The 27,750-nt window shown below is 32.1% G+C and overlaps 2 protein-coding genes across 2 annotated transcripts in view; one reads left to right on the top strand and one right to left on the bottom strand.

Annotated features, from left to right (window-relative positions):
* Window positions 1-27,750, bottom strand: part of LOC126769601 (terminal uridylyltransferase Tailor-like) — a 598,301-nt gene that overhangs the window by 164,674 nt on the left and 405,877 nt on the right. The window lies entirely within an intron of this gene.
* The window catches only part of LOC126769650 (uncharacterized), a 60,264-nt gene that overhangs the window by 26,097 nt on the left and 6,417 nt on the right, over window positions 1-27,750 (top strand). Inside the window, exons 3-6 of the mRNA XM_050488538.1 lie at window positions 16,071-16,186; window positions 20,390-20,530; window positions 26,572-27,089; window positions 27,468-27,696. Of these exons, the coding sequence (XP_050344495.1) occupies window positions 16,071-16,186; window positions 20,390-20,530; window positions 26,572-27,089; window positions 27,468-27,696 (1,004 nt within the window). The remainder of the gene's footprint in view (window positions 1-16,070; window positions 16,187-20,389; window positions 20,531-26,571; window positions 27,090-27,467; window positions 27,697-27,750) is intronic.

Genomic DNA, 27,750 nt, shown 5'->3' with positions numbered 1-27,750 from the left:
TTTTAGCAAAACAAAAAACCAATAAAAATTAAAAATTGAATCATAAATTTAAAAGCCCCATTAAAACGAAAAATGCTAATGATTTTAAATTTTTTTTAGACCTAATATACTAGTGCGTACTAAAATTAATATATAAACATGGTAAAAGTTTAAAAAACAAGTTCAAAATTAAAAGTGTTGTAATAATGTAATGGCCAGGACTGTAAGAAAAGTAAAACGAGGTAGAGGTAAAGAAATTACTGTGAAACAGCTTCCAGCTATCATTATTACACCACCTGAATTAGACATGAAATTGAAAGTGACAAATAACAAAGATAACAATAACAGCGGTACAACAATAGACGGAGCTAATGAAGCGTCAACCTCAACGAAAATGGATTTCAATGTGAACGAACTAATCGCTCAGCTATCCGAAAATTCCAAAGCATCGAAAGGGGAAATAGAAAACATACAAAGAAAGTTACTCCAGCAAGCCAATGAGATATTAAAAGTCAACGCTTTCGTCAATCAACCAATGCCAGAACCTCGTGTGATCAGCGCTATGCATAAGTACAACGGACCCATCTACGGGAGACCTATATTAGTTGGGAATGTACCGAACCAAGCGATCCAAGTTAATCAAGATGCTCAATTAGTACCTGAGAAGTTGCAGGAAAATGTTAGTGAGGTAAACAAGGAGTGGACTAAGCGAAGGGTCAATACGTACGGCGCGGGAAGAGGCGGTTTTTTCTACGAAACGAGTTTTGACGCCCGTTCGCCTGGCTGTAGTGGCAGTGCGCACGCCGCGTCGATCAGAGGTGAATGTCTCTACAGGTTACTGTTTTAATAAAAACTTTTTCGTTACATTCCGTGTTATACGTTCAGTGTTTTCGATATTTAAGTGTGAATGTAGTTTCGTGTTGTGATTACCGTTATTTGTTCAAGTTCATTTGACGGATCTGGTATGTGTCTCAGCTTTACCGTCTCACACGTCGTACTAACGGGGACTCTGTTTTCCTCTATACTCGCCATCGATAACTTAAGCTTAACACATTAAAACGTTAACTTTTTATGTACTAGCCTTATATGTATCCTTGAAAGTTTAAGAACTTTTAAAATGATAGTTTGTTTGTTTGTTACTTATGAATTTATAACCTAAAAGTTGAAGTCGTTGCTAGTAGCACATCCGGTAAGATCGCAACTTAGTACATCAAGTTGAAACTTATGAATGAATAGATTAAAGAGTTGCTCGAACATTATAATGTACTCCGATCTAATCATACTTAACTTTAAACTTAAGCTATTTTAATTTTAAGCTTTAAGAACATGACGACTTTCATGAATCTCACGAAAATCTTATTATTTTGTTATATTACTTCGTGTTAATTTCTATATATTAAATTAAATTATTAAAAGTGCAGTTTCAAATTCAACGTCGTTAATTTTTAGTATAATTTCAAATGTAAATATATTTTTTTATTATTAAAAATAACTTAATTATTAAAAAATTATGATCGCTTTAAAGAAGTCACAAATAGACGATAAAACGAATCAACTACATGTTACCCGCTCGCTTCTCTCTGCGTAGACTTAATTTTAATATGTTTATTTTTATGGTCAATTAAACAGGCGCCTATCGCGATATAATCTTTTATACCAATTTTTATTTAGACCCCTTCAGCTGTTCAAGCGTGATTGTGTAATAGTTGGTTAGGGCTTTGTGCCCGTCTCGTTAGATACCAAAACTCCACATATTCTACCGCGAAACAGCAATACTTAGTACCTTTAAACTTGAACACACTTAGTGTTCCGGTTTTAAAGATGAGTGAGTCAGTGTAATTATAGCGACAAGGTACATAATATCTTAGTTCCCAAGGTTGGTCGCACATTGATGATATTAGGAATGGTGAAAATTTCTTACCGTGCCCAATGTCTATGGGTGGTAGTGACCATTTTTTTTTTTTTATAGAATAGGAAGGTGGACGAGCATATAGCCAATGCGCCACCAACCTTGGGAACCAAGATTTTATGTCCCTTGTGCCTGTAATTACACTGGCTCACTCACCCTTCAAACCGAAACACAACAATATCAAGTATTGCTGTTTTGCGGTAGAATATCTGATGAGTGGGTGGTACATACCCAGACGAGCTTGCACAAAGCCCTACCACCAGTAGATTTATCAATGGGTAGCTCATTTACCCGTCCGTCTACTAGTATATAAATATTTATTACCTGTGACCAACGAATACACATCTCAAACATCATTTATTTTCAATTAAAATATAAACCGTCGATAACCAAGGGGCTGTTTCAACTAAATACTAGTAAAACTTTTCTGTAAGAACACTTGCATTTTACCGTCGGATACGATCGTATAATGTCAGAATGTGATATGCAATAATAATGCTGTCCAGACCGATTTCAGGCACGGCGGTCAATTTGAAGAGTGATCAGCCAACTACGCAGGAGATATTATAGTGCCCAAGTATGTGCGCAAACACAGGTGCACTCTCTATTCCCTAACTCCCAAAAAAGACTGGGAATTGAACCCAGAACCTCCGCCTCTGCGGCATTATAAGCCACTAGACCAACGAGGCAGTCAATATGCAATAATAACTATAATACTTATAACATTATCAAATGACCGTTAATTTATTTTCAATGACATGTGAAGTGACTTCCTACAGAATAGCACTCGAGGAGATTAATTCTACCAAAAAAAAATCAATTAATCGCAATCGAATCGAAAACTAACCGTTGCCGTTTAACTGTTTTCCTATTCAACGAACGCATGTTTATTTGCAGTTGCATCGAAGTTGAATTGGAATAGAATCAAGAACGTATCGTAACCCTCAATAATTAATAGAATTTTCGCCAGTGATGATAGACGTTTATAGCCTTCCTTTATAAACGGACCATTTGACGCGAAAAAGATTATTCAAATTATACTGATACTGCGCGAGATTAGCGCGTTTCCCTACGCGAACTCTAGGTTCATAATATAGTAATAACATAAATAACTAAATTGGAATAAGTTATAAATGTCAATAAAACAATATACATTAAAGCTTTCGAATCTAAAATACGTTTATAAGATTAAATTTATGAAACATTAAATTTGATTTCACTATCACGAGTTAACGTTTAAAATAAATATATCCTTAAGTATATAAGGCGTAAGATTCAAATTGCAAACAAACATTTTTGAAAGACGCTTCGAAACCTTACCACTAATAATTAGTGATATTGATCATTAGAAATAATTGCAAGAAAGTATTTCTTTATGTCGTCTTAAAGCGTACATACTATGACAACGAGGTTTTTTACTACGACTCTTATTCGTATAGACCTGGTTACTCAATGCAATGTACCGTCACACAATATAAAAATATATAAGATTTTAATCGATAATTCAAAATACTCTTTACTTCAGATACGCATTTCCATTTCAAGAAGATTAATCTTTCATAATATCAATTCCTGAATGTAATTTTCATGTCCATTTCATTGTGTCCGTAGTGGTCCGTATAAAAATTATAATGATTAATGTCAGTAAAGCTGTAAGAAGAATATTAGAAAGCGATAAGCGACATTTAAGGATACACGCATCAAAATAACGTATCACCGTAAGGCGGTTTTCAATAATATACGAGTGAGAAACGAAGTGAGTTGTTATAGAATAGCATAACTGAGCTACATTAATCTAAATAATAGCTTTTAATTGGTCATATTGAATGAGTTAAGGTTTCAAATTGTTTATACCTGCAATAAAATACAAATTAAAAGTATGTATATTTATATAATATAATAAATCAAATACATTACATAATATTTAAAATACTAAAGCAATTGTTTTTTAATACAATGTTTATTTTCTTCATTCTTATATCTTTGATATAACTGCCATGGTGAGAAATCACTACATTTTATACAACAAAGTCCCTCGTATGTCTGTTCGCCTGTATGTACGCAATAAACTCGAAAACTAGAAAACCCATTTTCGTACGGTTCTCACAGATGGACGGGGTGGTTCACGAGGAAGGTATTATGTTTTTGTGATAATTGGCTGAAATATGACGATAAATATTAAAAATGTCGGATAAAAATCATGCCGACTGAGAGCTCTGTTTATACCCGCGCAAAGCCGAGACGCGTAGCTTGTAGATTAATGAAATCAAATAGTCAAACATAATTTGCATATTTTTATAACCAAAGCAACTTTTTACGATAACATTTTAAATAATACTCTTAATCCACAAACATTATGTCATATTTAAGTTCGTGAACGATTTTTTACACATTTTAGTATTGGAGCTTTAAATAATTTTATAATATTTCATTTTTTAACGTGTTCCAAAGATTACTTCAGATAAAGTTCAAATGAATGATAAAATTTGTACGTTGAATAATTTAAAAAACGAATTAGCAATTCAAATTTGTCAAGAATTAAACAACATAATTAAGGAAGATAATACAACTACGAGACACAAATGTGCAGTGCGGAATCTTCTGTAAATCAACGGTATAAATAAGAAGCCGTAGTTTTAAGAGGTAGTTTTAATTTTTTTTAATAAAAAATGTAGCCCTACGAGAACTACATCAGTGACACAGTTCTATAATAAGATTTAAAAAAAAAGATGCAAAGTGGTTACAACCTTAACCGAATCTTAACCGAAGACCTCCTCAAACACAGGTGCGCACTATTGAGGTATGTGCGTGTCCTTTGTGTTGAACAAAAATATTGGCACAAGTGTATATCTAAAGTTTTTCCTCAATGAGACAGAAGATCTTTGCCCAATTTAGATTAAAACGTAAAGTAAAAGTTTATAAATGACCCACTGCTAGGATGAGTTCTCCTCTCTGTTTGAGGAGAAGGTTAGGTTTCCAATACGCTTCAATGCGGTTCATTTGACAGCACACCGCATGCAGAATTCCTCGTGGAATCTTATTGTCATTAAAATAAACTAATGCTTTTTTATGTATATTTTATAATTTGTCGTTGATCGACATATTGGTGTTTCATTATATCACTAATGACTTAAAACACGTAATATAGTTTTTAATTTTATTGAATTTAATTATGAATCAGTTATTTGATGTAAATTTGAGAAAATAGTCGTAATTTTTTTTTAAATATTTTTATTTTATTGGAATAAATACGTGTATTTTAAATTTAATGCCCTATTAGCCGTTTTTTACGTAATTTATTTTTGCTGATATTGAGACAGATTGAAAATATATATCATTTTGTTTAAATAAACTTATCTCCAGCGAAATTTATGAGCAATTTTTTTAATAATAAGTTATGCTTTATGACTGTCAAATAAATCACATTATTAAAGATAAACTTTTGAATTTAAATATTTTATTGATTGTCAGTATAAGTTTTTTCATTTTTTATTACATAATGGTATTAAAAATACTTTAGCTTGCACATGGTGTTGTTATATTCAAAATGTGATAATGTTCCTGGCGAATTTCATCTTCAGTAGACATTGTGAGGATACAGGCGAAGGACAATAGCCAATCCAATCCAATATTGGCTCCATCTAAACAGTCAATTCACTACTTTGAATTATCCTCAAACTATTGTTCAAGCCAATCCATTGAAATTGAACGATTTCTAACACAAAAAAGAATATAATCTCGTAGATTCCACTGCATTTTTCATTCGACTGTCTTAATATCTTGGCTTAGTGGATTGGTCTCGTGTAAATGCACCATTAATAGCAACTAGCCAATTGCAGAGGAGATATTATAAGTGCACATGTGTGCGCGCAAAAACTGGTGCACACACTATTCCTTCACTCTAACGCTACGATAATAATCGGACACAGCTGAAATTAATCCAAACGCAGGACCAATAGCATTACGTGCTATCAGAGTCACAAAAATTGACAAATTACTTTTGGTATTTTATAATACCAAATGATATTACTTTGTATAAGAATCTAGCTTACTTTATCTGTTTCATTAGCTTAATTTAAAGTAATATATTTTATTTATTCTTGTTAATTGACACTTGATTAAGAAATTGTTTTTTTGTTCAAATACAATTGATGTAGAAAATATAAAAAGTCAATGAACTTGACCTTTGATGGTTCAATCAAATGAGCATCGGCGACTCAAACGGTCCACATGACATGTATTATATAAATATAGACATAATAAGATAACTTATATACATGAAATTGTAGACCGAAACAATATACAGGCGGAAACCATAAATAAAAAAATATAGATATATAAATTATACAAATGTCAAAATTAATTCAAGAAGAATGTAGACGTATGTTTTTCTTTCAATTGACATTATATACATCAAAATATATTTACAGATATAAAAGCGTTAAATTATTGTTAAGAAAAAAATATTTTTATACATCCCAAAACTTTTGTGTGAAGGTTATAACTGAATCGTTGATCGTGCAAGCTCGTCTGGGTAGGTACCACTCACTCATCAGATGTTCTACCGCAAAACAGCAGTACTGGGTATTTTTGTGTTCCGGTTTCAAGGGGGAGTGAGCCAGTGTAATTACAGGCACAAGGGACATAACATCTTAGTTCCTAAGGTTGGTGGCGCATTGGCTATAAGCGATGGTTGACATTTCTTACAATGCCAATGTCTAAGGGCGTTTGGTGACCACTTACCATCAGGTGGCCGATATGCTCGTCCGCCTTCCTTAATTAATAAATAATAAAGAAACTCAACCATCGAACAGGAACATAATAATAAATACTGCTGTATTGCGTCATCATATCTGATGAGAATGTGTCTCTGGTGGTGGTATGGTAAGCTCTACACGAACCAAGTTAGTTGTTCTAACTATCAAAAAGTAATAATAATAAATATTAAAATTTATATTTAAGTTTCATGCTGATTCGTTGCGAAATTCTCCTCTTTGCTTCCCTTTAGAAAGTTCGATAAATAGGAAAATGACAATTTGACGAGTTTATTGGTAGTAAGGATGGCGATTGGATGGGATCACAGTTCAAATTATCCCCTTAACCATAAATATATATAAAATAATATATATAAATGTACCAAATCGTTAACGTTTGTATGGCCTACATTAATAATTATATTTTAAATTTATTGGCAACGTGTAATTCATTAATACCTCTAATATAATAATAGTGTATATTCTTCATCTTAAAAATACCTTTGATATTTAGATATGTCAAACGAAAATACAAATAGAAAATTATCTCTAACAAAAATTTATATAAATTAAAACCTGTCTTCTAATACATACAAACACATATATATAACCATAAATTATATTAGTGTCAAAATAATTTTATTATTTTTTCAAACTTACATATTAATTACCTTTAACCCAAAATAGAACAACGTAGTAAAATATTTTAGAATATTTGTTACATCGTCGGCTCTCTCTCACTCTCTCTCACTCTCTACAAAGCTCTCTGCTTCAAATTGTGAGTCGTTTAAAAAAATCGTTGTTAGTTGTTTTAAAAATCGAATCAATTCTAAAACATTGCATCATGATGTACGATTCATTTTAAAATATTATTATTTTTTTAATTTTAGAAGTAATAAGTTTTTTTTTTAATATTTTTCATAAATGTGCAAAGTAATTCTGTTTATTTCGCTTCGAACTTTATATATTTTTAATATTCCATGTTCATCATTACACTATCGTCATATTAATGCCGGCTATAGATTTAAACAGATGCCTTCGAAATGACTAACAAAAAATCGTTGAACGCATCTGCCGGTCATCGGTTGCCTCAAGCTATTACGTTGAACAAAGGAAATTGAACTCTAATTCAAAATAATTAAGTTTACTTTCTTTTGTATATGATTATTGGGGATACTCTTGTCATATTTTTATTGCTTTTCGAAATTGTATCTTACGTATTGGCAGTAAGGTTAATAACAGTTTGTATGATCATAATTGCTAGCTTTTGATGCAACGGAAATACTTTCGCAGCTTTTAAAACTTATACCTGCTTATGCTTTGTACAGGTTGTCTATATTAGAAGGTTATTATTTAAATTTTTAAATCTGTATTACAAAGTATTGAAATGTTATCAAAAGTGCTATTTGTTTGAAGTAAAAGAATTCAACGCGCTTGAGTTCAAAACGTTTGAAATAATATTCGCCTGACTCTATTTTTTTCAAATTCAATGTTGCTAAAGAAGATTCAGGTTTAAATGGTTTAATATTTTATATATTTACCAATAATCTAAAGCCAACCATGAGATGTTAAGTCTAGGTTAGTCAACAATTATTCATTACTCGCACCTACATACATGTAAGTTGCAACAATAAGTTTCAACGCGTATCGGATGAACGATGCGTGAACGCATAAAATACTACATAATCAACCATTAAAATTTATGTTTAAGATTACCACTTAACTACTTCTTTATATATCATGGTTGTATATTAACATATTATTATTGAAATTTTGTGTTTTTTTTAATTGTAGTCAAGATAGTTTGTTTCTTAATATTACTTAAATTGACTCGTTTTATTTTTAAATAAAATCAAAAATTAAACAAATTAAACAATGATTGTTTCTAATTCAAAGTATTACAAATAAATGTCCCGTAGCCACTTTGATTTTATATCACAGTACAAACAATCCCGTTATGGACCGGTCACACGCCTGACTTGCCAAAACCATGGCACAGTTTCCATCGCTATGTTTAGCCCCTAATTAAAACTCGATCAGAAATGCATCTACGCCGAAACGAAGAATATCTTTGATATTATAAAAAAATGTTCAATAGGAATTAAAATAATTGAGTACGATAACATTAATTAAAAATATAACACCACGTGTTATTACCTCTATTTATTTAATTAGGATCACCAACATGGGATACAGTAATAATTAGAAATTAAAAGTTTACAAACTAATAGATCTAAGGGTAAAAGTTGCCACACTTATAGGTAACAACGATATGCAAAAATGAAACTAAGCATTCTAAATAATAATGAAAGAAAAGATAAAGTAAACACAAAATTTGAAAGTACAAAATGAAATATAAGTGGCATTAATATTACAATTCTATTAAACCATATAAAAACGAAACGAACGAAATGAGGACATTCGCCAGAGAACTAAAGTCACCGACATCGCGCTTAGAATTAGCTCGCTGAAGTGGAAGTGGGCTGTTCATGTCTCCAGGCGCATTGATGGCCGATGGAGCCGACACGTGTTGGAGTGGAGACCACGCGTAGGCAAACGTAGTGTAGGACGCCCTGTGACAAGATGGGCCGACGATTTAAAAAAGGTGGCAGGTTCGGGATGGATGCGGACTGCCCAAGATCGGGATGGTTGGCGTTCTATGGGGGAGGCTTTCGTCCAGCAGTGGACGGCAAAAGGCTGAAAAAAAAAATATATATATATATATATATATAAACAAAATAAAAACCAACATTTATAAAACTGAGATAAGTTGTTATTGGCCAACAACGAACACCTTAGATGACGAGGCTGGTTTATTTTTCGCCCAGAGGATCCAAATTTCGATTCAAAGGGGAATTGCTGCTAGCATTCTTGCCACCGTGATTTGAACATTAGCTATTTTTTTTATTTGTATATATTTAAAAGTTAAATGTAAGTATTTCTTATGTAAATAAAAAAAATGCCATTATTATTATATATTTTAACTATATTTAGCAGCAATACTGTCAAATGGCCATCAATCTAATTTTTTAATGAAATATGGTGACAAACGACAAAAATTTACAGTTAAAAAACTTCGATAAATGTATTTTCTTTTATATTTATTATCTTAACAGACAATAACTGTCTACACACGCATATGATTTAAGACCAATGTAACTAAACCAACCAAAATAAATATAGACTATTTTCCAGTAGGCGCTTGATTTCATTGAACACAAAGCTACCACTGGTGTGTGTATCTTGCCGCGAAAAAACAGATAGAAACAGGTAGAAAAAGTAGGTAGTCGAGCGTAAGCCATTTTTTAAAACAATACATTTTTTTATTAATATATTATTAGTAACAAACTGTATATGTCCCACTGCCGGGCTAAGGCCTCCTCTCCTTTTTTGAGGAGAAGGTTTGGAATAAACGTGGCAGAATTTCAGTGAAATTTGACACATGCAGATTTACTCACGATGTTTTTTTTTCACCGTCAAGCACGAGATGAATTATAAAAACAAATTAAGCATATAAAGAGACGGTGGTGCTTGCCCGGGTTTGAACACACGATCATCGGCTAAGATTCACGCGTTCTAACCACTGGGCCATCTCGGCTCTACGCATTCTTTCCACTACACTCTTAGATTAACCTGAATAACCTCCTTTAACTATAAATCTAACTCATCTAATAACATGTATTTAATCATCCAATTATAGAAGAAGTTAGCTGTCACCGTTCCAACCTTCCATGTGGTGGCTTCATAAGGCTAGTGACCAATGAAATACATTTCCTTTTGCGATATTACTAAGGCTCTATCAAGAAAATTACCGGCCCGTTAGACAAATTACTATTACATTACAGAATAATACTGTCAGATCTGTCGTCCGACTTTTTGTTGATGAGAAAGCTGCTCAGTTCCACTTTATAGATAATCTTAGCAATTACAACTTTGCAATCATGTAAGTAAATAAAATTAAAGTCGAACGTCAAAGTCAAAAATATTTATTCAATATAGAAGCGTTACACTTACTTATTGATTCTCACAAATCTACCAACGGTTCTAAAATAAACATCTCAGACCTGAGAAGAACCGGCGAAAGAAACACAGCAGGTTTTTTTTATTTTTAAATCTCATAATTTATAATGATAGGTAATATACAATAATAGAATTGTATAGTTTTATTTAAAATGTCCTGAAAGCAATCGTTTCATTCCAAAGTGTGCAATTATTTAAACTGTCATTGGTTTTGTGATATCTTTTATTAATTAGTACTTATGCAGTGTTGATGACATATACGCAGGTTTCCTCGCGATGTTTCCCCTTACCGCCGAACACGAGATTAATTATAAAATATAAACACATGGTAAATCAGTGATGCCTTGTCCGGATTTGAACCGGCGATTTTCGGTTAACATTCATGTGTATCGCGACTAAATTAATTATATTAAGCTAAGATAAATATTTACAAATCAAACGATCAAAGTTTTAGTATATCCTTACAAAACTTATAAGAAAGCTCATGGGCCGACAACAATTTATTCTATTAGTCAACATAATTAACTATTTACGTAGCTTAAAAGTTTTACATAAATTATGTTCCACGGGAAATAATAAAAAAAGGCGGAACTTACCTGTTTATGATTTATTTTATGAGTTTTTTAATGAAGAGTGGTGTCAGTAGTACAATAGCGACAAAGCGCCATTCATCTTCCTTTCTCCTACTATCAGATCAGTTATACGAAAGTATTACGAATTTCCGCTTATACATATGTCTAGCCCATTAAAAGTACAGGTGCAAAGAAAGTAAGATTATATTGTACTTAACTAGTATTTATTGTATTATTTGGTAATACGTGTCGTCTAGCGAATTTCGATTTTGATAAATAGAGTTGTTAACGTGTGTGTTATGCTTATTCAGTTTATTAATTATTCAAACTAATTTTTTTATATATTATATATATGTAATGATGGCCGAGATGACCCAGTGGTAAGAACTCGTGAATCTTAACCGATGATCGTGGGTTCAAACCCGGGCAAGCACCACTGAATTTTCATGTGCTTAATTTGTGATTATAATTTATCTCGTGCTATACGGCGAAGAAAAATCCCGAGGAAAACTGCATGTGTTTAATTTCACTGAAATTCTGCCACATGTGTATTCCACCAACCCGCATTGGAGCAGCGTGGTGGAATAAGCTCCAAACCTTCTCCTCAAAAAGGGAGAGGAGATCTTAGCACAGCAGTGGGACATTCACAGGCTGTTACTATTACTATACTTAATGTATATGTAATGCACAAGTGTGTGCGCAACTCAGACGCTTTTTTTTAAATGATAGACTGATTGGTAAACAATCCAACCGGATTAGAAACAGATCAGGCGAAAGACTAGCAGCTATACGTGCTTTTGCGTTTTATAATATGCTTGTGTTCATAGTGTAAGAAATTATCAAGAGTTTTGACGACATACTTTAGTATCATTATGCCCTGAGAATTTTTTTTAAATTATCCCAAGGGAATTCTTATTATTGTAACAAAATTATACTATTTGCATTACGTCACGATATAATGAGAAATGTTTCCAGATAGAAAAAAAAAATTAAAAAAAAGTTCATCGTAAAAAATAATAACAGCATCGATATTTATTTACATTTTAAATAAAACCACCAATCCGCAGTGGATTTACACTGTGGAATAAGCTTCAAATATTTTATTAAGAGGAGACCCAGTACTGAGAAAACACGCATTGCCTCAAAGTATGTACTATCAAATAAAAAAGAATTATCAAAATAGAATAAGCTATCGAGAAAAACACACAAAAAGTTCAGGCCGAGTTGATTAACTCCTTATGTTTAATGTTGGATAAAAAAAACGATAACACTGTATTTTTTCTAAATACATCCATTTATATAAAACCGTAGCATTTATGAGTTTCCTAACAAGGAATCTAGACGTTTAAACAAGTCCTAGATATTGAGCAAGTCTGAAAACTAGAACGTTGAATTATAGTAATTTCCTCTTGATAAAGATTAAATCTGAAGATTGCTCGGATGCGATCTGTAACATAAATTTGAACATGTCCGACTTTAATTGGAACTTGTAATAAAAATAAATTGTAACATCTTAATACTACCACAAAAAAAGCCGTGATGGCCTAGTGGTGAGAACGCGTGAATCTTAACCGATGATCGTGGGTTCAAACCCGAGCAAGCACCACTGAATGTTTATGTGCTTAATTTGTGTTTATAATTCATCTCGTGCTTGACGGTGAAGGAAAACGTTGTGAGGAAACCTGCATGTGTCTAATTTCATTGAAGTTCTGCCACATGTGTATTCTACCAATCCGCATTGGAGCAGCGTGGTGGAATAAGCTCCAAACCTTCTCCTCAAAAAGGAGAGGAGGCCTTAGCCCAGCAGTGGGACATTAACAGGCTGTTACTGTTTACTGTTAATACTACCACACAGATCTTACTTGACTACGGCACTGTAAAGACGGGTAATTGTTTGAAATAACGTGAAGCCTTATGCGATATTCGATTCCACTGAAAAATTCCAATATGGCAATTTGTTTATTTGCTAATGTATACTTCAGAAGGTCACCGGCAACTAATGATGGTAAGGAATCAAACTATTTTATGAAATAAAAGTAACTTTTTCTTTCTTTCATAAAAACATTTCACTTTCTTATTGATTGTCGAAAAATCTACTACCGGTTCCCAAATACAAGACATATCTATAAACCTTCGAAAGAATCTCAGCTGTTTTTTTTCCTTTTTCTTTGTTGTTATTTTTTAAAACTTATAGTGGACCGTGTCTGTACTTTGAAAAACATATAAAATTATTAAGTTACGATCAAATTTATCTTATGCCTTTCGAACATCTCTCGACCTCAGCAGCGATATATATTAGAGATAGCTAACTGCACAGCAGATATTACAGTCAACAAGTGGGCGTAAACTCAGGTGTAATCTTTTCCATCTGTCGCATTATTTACGTGCTTTTTTACCGCAGTAACGTTTAACGTGGATGACACCTAGTTCTACAATAATATAAAGAATATCAAGACAATGAAGCTATAGCTATAGCCGACAAATACTGAATTTAATTACAGAAAAAACATCTTAAAATCAAAATCTGCGATCTCCAACCTTAGAACTGCAACACCAACGAAGCAGTTATCTTAAAACATGTGACTAACATCACTTCGAATCCGTATAAATTAAAACTGATCGCTCATTTAGATTGTAATATCGATATAAAAAACCGTATCAAGATTTTAATTTATTTTCATAGATTTGTATCTACAAAATTGAACATGCAACAGTGATTGAAATATTTGTTACTTTGAAAATAATCATTATCAGTTAATAATATAAATATGAATTAATTAAATTGACTTCGTCTAAGTTCGTCTCCAATTTTTTTTAAATAGTAATAATTTTAGTAAAGTAGGAAGACTGACCACTTGATGGTAAATGATCACCACCGCCCATTGACATTGGCAGTGTATTAACCATCCCTTACATTGCCAATGCTCCACCAACCTTGGGAAATAAGATGCAATGTCTTTTTTGCCTGTAATAACACTAGATTACTCACCCTTCAAACCGAAACACAATACTAAGTATAGCTGTTTTGTGTTAGAATATATAATAAGTTAAAACTTTAACCAAGTTTTATTTAACTTTACGTCTAAGTATGCATGCGTTAAATCTTATCTTAGGTCGAAATTTTGAACACACTTTTACAAAGTAAAACAATAAATATATGTTCGTAATAGCTTTGATTAAAAGTTTATCGCGCGTATTTTTCAAACGGTTTATTTGTATAATAAAATAAGTAACACGATCCACTTAAAATATCGCAACACTTTTGGTACTGGTATCAATACGATAAACTGTACTGAGTTTTTATTTATTTTATTAAATTTATAAATAAAAAGGCCATACATACGATTTATCTGAATAATGTAATTTTAATTTAAATTAATATATATGTAATTCGAAGCGGTGATAACGAATATGATAATGAAAATGCAAAATATCCGCAATTTTCATTTTCACGGTCAAACCTGGAAAAAAGTGGTTTACCTTTTTCACGTTTATCGTCAGGAAACTAGCATATGTGGGATGTCAGATAAAAATCATTTCATTTTTATTAACCATATTAACCCTAAACCAATTATATAACATCAAATTATTTCTCTCGGTAGTCGAAGGCAATTATAACTGTTGAGATCATTCTAATAAATAATTAACTGCTTTTAATATCCGCCAATATTTGATAATATTCGCCAATTGATATATGATTCAATTATAACACATATATATAATATGTGTTTAATATTGATAGCGGGATGTTGTCAGTTACTTTATGCACTTAATTTCCTGTGAAAGGGAATTGGTTTCATTATATTTAAACCGACTTCAAAAAAGAAGGTTATATGTTCTTGTATGATTTGTATGCATGAGTATATTCGTGTAACAGTTATGTCGTTTATTCTAAAATATATTTATAATATAAGTACTATTATATAGTAAGGTATATAATATACATTAGTTAGTATTTTTGGTAATATATCAAGACATTATAATAGGCATATGAGATTAACTATGTTTTTTTTTTTTTTTTATAGAATAGGAAGGCAGACGAGCATCTGGATCACCTGATAATAAGTGGTCACCAATGCCCTTAGACATTGGCATTGTAAGAAATGTCAACCATCGCTTACATATCCAATGCGCCACCAACCTTGGGAACTAAGATTTTATGTCCCTTGTGCCTGTAATTACACTGGCTCACTCACCCTTCAAACCTATAACCTATGTTATAAGCTGCAACGTCGTTTAATGTTTTCACTCTACAAAGAACAAAATACACCTACAAAAATAAACTTGAAATATGAATGCGCAATCGTATAGACATGTCGGTCACTCCCGGCAAATGTTGCGTGGCGGTGGATAATTTTCAGTGTCAAAAAAAAAATAGAATTGTAGGATACATTTCCAAGACAGCGGCCAAGTAAAATATATTTTCATTAGTCATAAGCTTTTATACAAAGAAATATTGACTTATAATTAATTCTAATTATGAATACTACACGTATGGTATATATATATATATATATATATATATATATATATATATATATATATATATACATATAATATACTCTAGTATTACAACCCTGTTGTCAAAAGTATACAGCCAAGTATACTACATATAAATTTAAAGCGTTCAACGGTTTGAAGTATGGATTATAGCGGGAAGAATTTTTACTCTTTTATCATTATATAAAATAATGTTTATGTATCTTGTATGAAAATCAACGAATTCTAACTCCGAACACTTTCATCTGGTACAGAATAATATGCCTTAATTCTTTTTTAACATTTATAAACATATATGAAACACATTATAAATTATTTTTTATTTTATCTTCCCAGGCACAGCTGAGTCAGTTCCGCCTTACAGAATGCCCCCAGCGCCCGAAGCGGCGCTGCCCGGTGCCCCCGCGCCCTCTACACCGGCTGCATTACACACACACTCCGCAAAATTTCCCGTAAGTTCATATATAATAAATTACATATACAAAAAAATGTACAACAAAAAATAAGTTTGAAAGTTTAACTAAATTATATTATTTCATTTGAGTGGAATAAGGTCAAATCAGTGATCTTCAAATATAAGAAGAACAAACTATATAAGCATAAGTATAGTAGAGATGGTAGAAGACCATACCCATTGTTATATGTATACATATAAATAAAATTGAAGTCTGTCTGCGATTTTAAAATAACTGCCTCTTTTTAAGTTAATATGGCTAAATGCTATTTACCAAACCCACAAAAAACATCTGTTTTTGCTCTCGACTCTCATTACTACCTAATAATTGAAATATTTCATACCTACAATTCAAATAGTCTTTATATTCATTAATTGACATATTTGGAAGGATTTTTGTAACAAAATGAATTTTACGCTTGCGAAGCCGAGGCTTCTGCTAGTTTAGAAATACGAAAAACAAATGTCTTCGAGTTTACGCGAGTTAAGTTCACGCAAGGTGATAGCTTGACATTCAATTTAATTCTATAACATGGCGATTCAAAAGTGATTACAAAGCCATACTTGAGTGAACATTATTTTTATTACTTTATTGTTCATTACTTTACTGGAGATAGTAACGTATTTATTATAATTTGTCTTTTTTTAAATAAGAATTATTTACATTAAAGCCTTAAATATATACAAATAAAAATTAAAAATAACTACTGTGCAAATCATGGCCGCATGGAGAAAAGAATTCTAGCAGCTAACTTTGTCTTAATAAACTTTTCTGTACATGTATAGAAAAAAAAACCAATGAAGAATGTAATTGTCTATTTCAAAATAACAACTAATATTAACGGATGTTTGAAGAAAATTATAACAACGGATAGTATGAAATGCAATTCCAAGCTAACCGCCCTATAGCGATGGCTGCCATGACGTGACAACCGACGCCAGGTCGATGACATAGTTATATTTAGAATTAATAGAAGTAGTGTATGTCGCATTATTCAGTTTTTGCATCGGAGAATTCTTGCGAATGTCTTTAAGTACAATTAATTTTACTTTCGTTAGGAAATAAATACTTTTTATTATTATAAACATAATTGATAAATGGTTGTTATAAATAAATGCTCAAATTTATTCATTATATACATATTAATAGAACGAAGTTGGCAATTTTTCTAATAAACGAATCAACTGAATATATTTTTTTTTAATTAGTAATATAAATTTAATAAAAATTAGTAATATAAATTCACAGGTGGTAGAGCTTTGTGCAAGCTCGTCTGGGTAGGATCCACCCACTCATCAGATATTCTACCGCAAAACAGCAGTACTTGATATTGTTGTGTTCCGGTTTGAAGGGTGATTACAGGCACAAGGGACATAACATCTTAGTTCCCAAGGTTGGTGGCGCATTGGTGATGTAAGCGATGGTTAACATTTCTTACAATGCCAATGTCTAAGGGCGTTTGGTGACCACTTACCATCAGGTGGCCCATATGCTCGTCCGCCTTCCTATTCTATAAAAAAAAAATTGATTGAATGAATGAATGAATTAATAAAATTAATCGAATGAGGCAATGAGATTACCAAAACTATATCGACAAGTAATCAATCCTTTTCAAACTTTTTTAAATTTATAAAATAATAGTAATTCTAAATAATATATATTAAATAGACTTTGATTTATTAAAGGCTCAAAAGTAGCTTTAAATTATTCGTATAATATTACACACGACTGCTGATTCGATTCTCTTTTCTTAACTTGACCCGTTGTTCCGTATCTAGACTCACTCTATTTTCTTTATTAACCTGGATTGTTTTACCGTTGATAGAACTCAATCCAGTTCCAAATTGGTACAATAATTTATGGTAATTTGACGGGCCGGTTGGCGTGGTTGGTAGATACCTGCCTTTCACGCCGAAGGTTGTGGGTTCGATTCCCACCCAGGACAGACATTTTTGTGCATGAACATGTCTGTTTGTCCAGAGCCTGGGTGTAATTATCTATATAAGTATGTATTTACAAAAGAAAAGTAGTATATGTAGTGTGTCAGTTGTCTTGTTCACATATTACAAGCTCTGCTTAGTTTGGGATCAGATGGCCGTATGTGAATAATGTCCCAGGATCCAATGCAGTCACAGTTACTCTTCACCAGCAATACAAAGATAATGTGAGGCTGTGTTCTGATTTCAATTGTGAATGAGTGTAAAATTATTGGCAATTAAATATAGTCTTATATTCAATTGGTAGTGCATTGTCGATATAAGAAATAGTTTACAACAACAGTGTCTATGGGCGAAAATTACCTCTTACAAGCAAGTGGACTATTTGCATTCGGGGATCATCTGCATTCCAAAAAAATAAAAAATAAAAATTATTATTCACTGGTGACATACACTTTTGAATCATCTAGTAATCGCTACTGTAAAGCTACCAATGTCGATTCTACTGGTTCATAATGTCTATTCTAAGCCGAGAAGAACCATAAAAAATCAGCAGTTACTTTTTTCATTAATTAGAAAATATACATGTAATATTTATATGCAATGATTATATTGAGTACTTTATATTTCGTAAAGTACCCATGTATACAGGCGTAAGTGCTAGTTGAGCCTCTCAAGTAAATCAATTTAATGACACTTGGCAATGTGAAAGTGTACATTAAACCTAGACCCAGGACAGTCGATCACCATCACCAAGTCCATCATCCTCGAACGCTGATTAAAGTCTCAATATGTATTAAGCTCGAAACTTTCTAAGGCTATCTAATATCTTTAATTATTTAATGATAATAGTTTTACAAACGACATACGAATCTCGTTAGTTAACACGTAGTTATTTTTTAGAGAGATTAGTGAAAGTCCATTGTTCCGTGTTCCATCGTTTAGACATTGTCGTTACGCAACAATATTGATGTTTTCGTATGATAATGTTGTTACATATGTAAATACAAGCTTTCATATTGAACTTTGTTCTTATTCACCTGCTTAATTTTTATCTTTATTTTTACAAGTTTCTACCGTGAGAAACAGCTGTGATATTAAATATATTATTCTATATATGATTATTGTAGCTTTTTCATTGTGTTTTTTCTATTTTAATTCATATTTATAAGAGATAAATTAAATAATAAAAAGATGATAAGTTATTCCCGTGTGAATTCAAGTGAACCATCACAGAAGGTAAAACTACGGTTTTCTAACAGGCGCAGAATACTTTTGTTGGTGTGAATAAAAATAAAATGTATTGTATGAAACTTCATTAAAGATATAGTGTGATTTGTTATTCTATTATACATTGAATCCTCTCGCCTTGTATATATCATCAATTTCTCTCCACGCCGGCCAATTCCAAACACTCGTCAGTTTTATTTCGTCACTGTTTTCGAAACCATAGTCCGACACGGCCAGGCGCATGACCAACAGCTTTACGTGCTTGTCGAGAGCGTGATTACTACCAACTTCCACACTTCGAGCTCCCGCTGAGAGTTGCTTAAAGAAACCCAATATTTTTTGTTGGTCCCATCCTAGGTTTCAATCCAGGATATCGGGATATGCAGCCGCATAAGTTAGCCACTAGACCAAAGAGGCAGTTAACGAAGCAAACTAATGATTATCATAAATATATAATAAGATAACTTTTAAGATATCCTATCTAGACGAGATAGGATGTCGTGAAATTATTAATAAGAAAACAATAACTTGATTGACTAACAGAAATTATTACATTAAATAATTAGTAAGAAACTGAAGTTTTTGTAAAAAAAAATCAGACATTCCATCAAAAATAATTTAAGCTAACTTTTTGTTTTCTTCTTTAGCTGTAACTATTTGCATCTCAAGCCAATCGCGTTCTCTTTTTTATTTCTTCGTCCTAATTTTTTATTTAAGAATTCCTACGTGTGGAATTATGATAGTGATAAATTGATTATAAATTATTCCAATGAGAAGTAGAGAGAAAAAAAACACTTTCACAGGTCCTATTTATTTGTCTCCCGACGCGACAACGCTCGTATTAAAATATTACTAACTACTCATAATAAAGTTAAAGGATTAACAAACACAAGGATGTTTTTACTTTTAAGAGGGTTTTTTTTTATTGGAGATTATTTAAATTTTTATATTAATTTTAGTTATTCCTTCCATTATTTGAAAGCAGCTTATTAAGCATATTTTTATATTTAAATTAACGATAAATATGTTACAGATAGAACGCGAAGTGATCCTGTCGTCGGGTGACAAGAGTTCCAAAGTGCCAATACTGCAAGAGGCAAGAAAGAGGGGGCGACTGGGGGCAGTAGCTCCTGACACACCCCCTAAGGCGTTGTCAGCGTGGACACATGCAGAGGTTTTTTTTTATTGATATGTGACAACACTATATAATGACAATTATATATTATTATATAAACCTAGTCGTTACAATAGTAATACGAAGTAAACATTTTAACTCTGCCTACAAGGTCTAATTCAAAAGCTAACATTGGCTTGTTACTTACGGATCAGAAGTCTACGAATAACGGATAGCAGTGTTAATGTATGTAGATGTCAGATATAGAATAGTGTATGAATAAATAAATTTAAACGTCACTAAGACAATTCTTTACTATCTGTAAGCAAAACGAATCGTTAACGAAACGGTTAGGTATAAAAAAGTATATAAGCCATATCCTTTCATGGTTTTAAGCTTTCTTCATATCAAATTTCATCATAATCAGAATAATAGTTTAGCAGTGAAACCGTAACAGATAGAGAGACAGAATTACTTTAGCATTTATAATATCAATATAGAAATTAGTATTAATGACAACAATGAAACAACGCTACCTCTTAACGCTAGCTCTTATCTAGCTTTGAGCACAGAATAGCTATTTCCACGCAAGAAACAGATACTTTGCGATTAAGGCTTTGAAACTTCAATAATATTATAATTAAATATTACTATCGTAACAAATATCTGTCCAGCTCACAAGCCTGTCTTGGCCCACATAGCTCTAATCTATTATTAGATGCGACTCGACCATAAAACCATGGAAAATGTATAACTATAGGGCAAAGAACTCCATCGTTATGCCTCGCTTGTCGCAGCGCTCGTTAAGCAGGAAGATAAACTGACCAACCATCTAATATACATATGAAGCCCATAAACATATTGCCTTGAATGATTTTTAAGAACATTTTTCGTTTCATTCTGTACGTGGATGATTTTTATTTGCTTAATTGATTCGTAAGTATCTAATTCTAAAACGGACGTAAGTCTTATTTTCTTTTTAAGTTTAAGTTTTATTTTATTGCCTTAAAATTCATAATATGTAAAATTAACAATTACTTATTAATCAATGACGACGTCCCTCCAATTTTATCACTCTTATATTGCGATGGATCAGCAACCCCCTACAATCTTAGACAGCTCAGGCGCATGAGTAACGGCTTATACGAATTGCAATATTTGTATTTTTTTTTTATAAATAATTGTAATAGCATGTTTTATGTAATAAATAGGTGGACGGGCAAATGGGCCACCAGACGGTAGTTGGGAACTGAGGTGCAATATCTCTTGTGCCTCTAGTTACTCTGGATCTCTTACCTTTCAAACAGGAACACATCAATACCAAGTATTGCTGGTTTGCGGTAGAATATGTGATGAGTGGGTCGAACCAACCCAGACGGGCTTGCACAAAGCACGATGCTATGACGCATAGAATACAAATACTAATGTGTCATTATCAAATACCTAACCCTCAATACATAGCATCTATATTGAGTTTTTATAACTATTTTATTTTTATACTATTACGTTACGTATTTTCGTCAGAAGAAAATAATAATAAAATTATTGAATTAAATATTTTTTTAACGTAATGCATTAAACATTTTTTGTTTTTTTTATTTCCTAAAATTTAAAATGTATATTATTTTCCTTAAAATTTGTCATTGTTTTTTCATTGATAATATTAATTTTAACGTATATCAATCAATACTAATATTGTAAATGCGAAAGTAACTCTGTTACGCTTTCACGGCTAACTTGCTAAGCTTGAACCCCAAGGGCGGACATACTTTTTTATCCAATACCTGCCCTCGTCTCTCAGCCTTCTAAGCGAAGCCACCGAAATCTATCTCACAATATCAAAATTTCTATAAGAACAAAAAAATACTAATATCAAAATTAAGAACACATGTATAATCTTCATAATAATAAAATCAAACGCTTCAAGTACCAATAGATGTTAACGACACTCATTTGTTTCGATAATCTCTTTGTTTTGTATCGTTATAGGGTTATAGGTATTACAGGGTTGAAACGATGAGTCGTTGATATAAAAATTCAATGCGCGATCCGACTTCGTACAGCGAAGCGAACCGTTAACAGCACGTGTCGGCTTCCTACTGCGATTTTTAGTTAGTAAAGTTAATATGCAAAATATATTTAAAAAAAAAAACAGCTCAATAATCAATATACGCATTAATGTGGATAAGAATATTCGAAGTATATATTTGTAGAAAATAATCATAAAAATGTCATAAGCTTGCACACATACAAAAGTAATATAAACATATAATCTATGGAGACATACATTTTTTTTTATAGAATAGTAAGGCGGACGAGCATATGGGCCACCTGATCGTAAGTGGTCATTAACGCCCATAGACATTGGCACTGTAAGAAATGTTAACCATCGCCTACATCACCAATGCGCCACCAACCTTGGACCTAAGACATTAGGTACCTTGTACCTGTAATTACACTGGCTCACTCACCCTTCAAACCGGAACACAACAATACCAAGTACGGCTGTTTTGCGGTAGAATATCTGATGAATGGGACCTACCCAGACGGGCTTGCACAAAGCCTTACCACCAGTAAAACCATTGTTGAAGTAGTTTAATAAATGTAGATATTTTGATGGTGATAGGAGGACTGGCGTTACACTGGTAATCATTAATTGTCAAAAATACTTCAAACCTGAGAAGAACTAGTGAAAGAAATTATTTTATATTTAATCTTTATTGATAAATTTGGTTTCGAAGAAAATTAGGGCCTGGTTTGTTTGATTCTAAAAATATGATATAAAAAGTCACTAATTTTGTAATAAAATTTAGCACACAAACGTTCCTTAATTATTTGAACGTAATGGGATCATATTGTAAAAGCGTATATATTAACCCACGAAATACTTACTAACCTTATACCTTATGTAGTCGAGTACCAGATTTAACATGTTATTGCTTATTCCAATATTGTTTTGGTGTTAACTAAATCAATATAAGCATCGCAAATTTGGCTAACGCCAAGGCTAAATTTGCGATGCTTATTATAATATTTATGCAGAAGATAAGGTTTTGATATAGTTTCTCAATAGAATCTGCATTCTGAACCGATGGTAGCTTTCCATTCAATTTAATAATAAAAAAATAAAAAGCAATGACAAATTTTTGCCTAACATTTGTTTTGTAGTTCCGTGAATATCACCCACTGATGAGTGCACCAGTCTAATTACAGACAAAGAGATATAGCATTAAACCAAGTAGTTACCGGCGTGTGGTTTAAAAAGTAGCTCAAAATCATCATAAGATCCATTCGCTTGGTTGTTTCTCTAAAATATATTGTAATAAAAAGCAAGGTCTTAAAATGAGCATTTTTTATTTTGTTTTTATATAATATTTTTTTATATTTGGCGCAATATTTAATAGTGAAAGTTGTCGATAGTGTGTCGTATCGAATCAGAATTATCTATGCGTGTACAACACAACGAGATGAACGTAATTCGCTTTCTTCTGTTACTATAGTATTAAGCATAACTTTGCGCTGATATCACCCAGTGGTTAGAAGACTTGAATCTTAAACGAACGTTTCACGTTCAAACCCGAGCAGGTTCAGCAATTTTAAACATCGCGAAGAAACCATCATGTTGAATAGAATTCTGTCATATGTGTTTTTAACAGCATTAAAGGATCGTGGTGGAATAAGCTATAAATGTTCTCCAGAGAAGAGACCTTAGCCCAGCCGTGGGACGTCTTAAGACTGATATTAAGCCACTCGGCATTTAGTGGGCAATTGCCCAACTGTGAAATATATAAAATGTATCACCAGTAGGAGTCAGTTATGGCCTGAAATATTCAATTAAAATGCACTATATAAATATCGCAATCTTGTTTATACCTTTATAAAATTAATAATAATAATTTATGGATTTGTATTCCAAAGTTGCTGATTCTAAATTAGATTCGGTGTAACGGAGCCGCACGCTAGTCTACGATGCACTTAAAACTAGTATACTCGGTGTTCGTTTCACAAGCGAACGCATCCGTTCAGAGTTTAAAAAAACATTTATTACAAAAAAGTACACATTTTCGTTACGTTTCATATTCGCCGCGTAAAGGACGTCACGTATCTATAGTGTTTAATATTTAAATTAAGAATGTATTGTTTTATATATGTGTGAATTTTCAAGTTTTTTTTTTCATAAGAATGCAGTTTTACTATAAATGAGTGCCTTCAAAATATGTTTCGATGAACTTATGTGAATAATTTCATGATAAAATGGTAGAGTTTACTGTGGACAACGTAGGTACAATTTTTATTGCTTAATTATTTAATAAAAAAGGTTTTAAACTCATTATATCTTAAAAGAAAAGAAATACAATATATATAAGAAAATATAACATTTATAAACAAGTTTATAATCTATATAATTATTATTAATTAAATAATACACTTTTCTTTCACTACATTATATAGACCATCTTTTAGATTCTTTCGTTTATTTGTCTTATCTGTATATAATCATTTATTATTTGACTATACCAAATTAATAATATTAGTTCTGGTATATTTTTATAAGTTATATTACTTACGCTCTAAGAAGGCTGGAAACAATCTATAAGAAACACAAATTTCTCCTCGGAGGACAGTTTTTTTTCATGATGAATATTTTATAAAAATATTAATATCGAATGAAATGTAGAGAAAAATATTAAATGAGATAAAACTCGACGCTTCTAACACTTAGCTATCAAATCATATACGGTCTTTTTATTTATTTATATGTTTTACAAAACCAAATGGCGCGAGAGTCTGAAATATTAAATGAAGCACGATTGATTTAATTATAGTTTCATGTAAATGTTTGGATATAAATATGTGTGAACTCATCAAATATGAATTTAATCAAAATATTTTAAAGATACACCAAAGGCACGAAATATTAGGAATGTAAAGTATTATTTAACGATTTAGTTAAGCAATGCTTTGTCTTCTTCTTTCGAATGTCAAATCAATAATGATAGAACGAAATCATTGTTTAACTAAACAAAGTTTACAAGTAGTATTATCGCGAAATCTAATTGAAACATTATAAATTAAAATCAGTTAAAATAAAAATGGTAGAAATAAATCGCAGCCGTCACCAGACGCCGCGCCATGTACGATGTACAGTTCAACGCCACTATTCCTACAACAATGCATTGTTGTTAAATTCCCATTACCTCGCGTAACACATTCGTTTCTTTCACTTCGAAGCCTTCAATCGTTGAAACGAGGCAACGTTAGTCCAATATCCGTTTCAAATACGCTTAATATGTTTTAAGTACTATCAAATCCAAATCAAAATTTTTATTCAAGTACTTGTAGGTACTAAATTGTCATATTACAGTATTCAATATAATAATAATAATACTTTATTGTTAACATACATATTATAAAAAGTAGCCCTGACTCCTGAACTGGTGTTACCCGTGCGTCAGAAGTCAGATCCTTCCCATTAAATTATTGAAAGTTAATCCAAACCGTATGTGCGCGTGTGGGTAAATGTGTGTGTATGTATGTATGTGTGTGTGTGTGTGTGTGTTTGTGTGTGTGCGTGTGCTATATTTAAAAATAAAATGTAAAGCTACCGGTTCTGAATGTAGATTCTATCGGCGCATAACTCAGTAGTTACTCTTTTTTATAATTTACAAAGATTTGTCAATTAAATATAATTAAATGATATTAAATAATTAATAATATTTATCCTAAACGAAAATCAACGAGTTCTATCTTAAGATAATATGTTAGCAACGTACTTAAAAAGTATAACGTTAGTAAATAATTTAATTTCACCACAAGTTTCTGTATCCGTTACTTTGTTTATACGCTGTTTGATATGTTTTTTGTTTAAATATTTTTTGGTCCATAAAATTGGATTCATTGACCCAGCTAATCTCACCGAGCCGACTTTCATTAAATTTTTTTATATTATTGCCTCCGAGATCTGTCTCGTTGGTTTAATTGCTGGGTTATTAAAATACAAGATAAATAGTTATCCAACACATCGTTTCTTTATACATTTATTTAAAACGACTATTTGTTAAATCAAGCAAATGTTAAATACCGTTCCTACTTTTTCGCAGAATCAACAAGCAGGACCATCTGGCGATTTCAGACAGTACGAACAAAACTACGGGTATACGATGAATCAAAACCAAAATCCAAACCAAGGCGCTGTAGCGAGAAACGTACAAAATTATGATTCCCCAAAACCGCCAATACCCGCAAAAAACGCATATAAAACCGATACACAAAATAACTCTCACAATATAACAGTCACAGTTGAAACCGGCAAAGACAGTACAAGAGACGCCCCAAAAAGCAATAAATCAGTCAGCAAAACTTACCACACACTAAAAGATATGATATCGAGTAGATTCAAAAAGGATGGCAATGATGGCGAGAAGAACAACGACGAAGCTAGACTGAACAATATCGAAGAAAGGAAAAGGCCTGAACCAGAACAAGTTACCCCAAGAGAAACTCCAAGGAAAGTGGAACAAGGGATATATGGGAGACCGATGCCGCAAAACCGACCAGATATGCAATACGGTCATGGCATGCCAAATAACATGGCGTACCCAAGTCCATCACCACATAGGTAAGATTTAACTTACACTAATGTTAAACTAGAAATTTCTATTTAGCATCTAGCGTTGTATAATATTTTATAATTTCCTTGTGAAACATGACATAATCACATAGTAGAAATTTAATAACGGCTTTCACATGGGAATTAACATTTCTTTAAGCGTAGATTAAAATAGAATTATTAAGTGATGCCATCGACTTCGTTTACTTCACCAATGCTTTGATGATCATGTTGTTTATAATTTCGCAACGTATGAAACCAATTCGATTAAACATTGTATAATATTGTAGTGTGCAAAAAATATATTTAAATAACAAAATATTTCTTATTAAAATAAAGTACTACTTAAAAAGTTATTATAAATATATATATTACTATATTTTACAGGCAATTAATACATCAGCAACAGCAACTAGTTCAACAGCAGATGCTACTAAACCAGCAGGCCAGGTCTCAAGAAATGCTGGCGTCTCCTCATAGGCCACAAGCTCTCGGTGCAGATGCGCTTTACCAGCAATATGGTCCTCCTGGTCGAAGAAGTGCGATGTACCAACGAGATATGGATGTACGATCGATGGCCAACTTCACGTCTTTGAAAACTGGTCCTCAGCCACAGGTACAAATTTAAAAAAATAACTTGCGTTTCTTTTAAACAAAGTAATTGATTAAT

Source organism: Nymphalis io, chromosome 7 (assembly GCF_905147045.1).
Source record: "Nymphalis io chromosome 7, ilAglIoxx1.1, whole genome shotgun sequence".
Taxonomy (NCBI): domain Eukaryota; kingdom Metazoa; phylum Arthropoda; class Insecta; order Lepidoptera; family Nymphalidae; genus Nymphalis; species Nymphalis io.
This window is presented reverse-complemented; position numbering and strand designations above follow the sequence as displayed.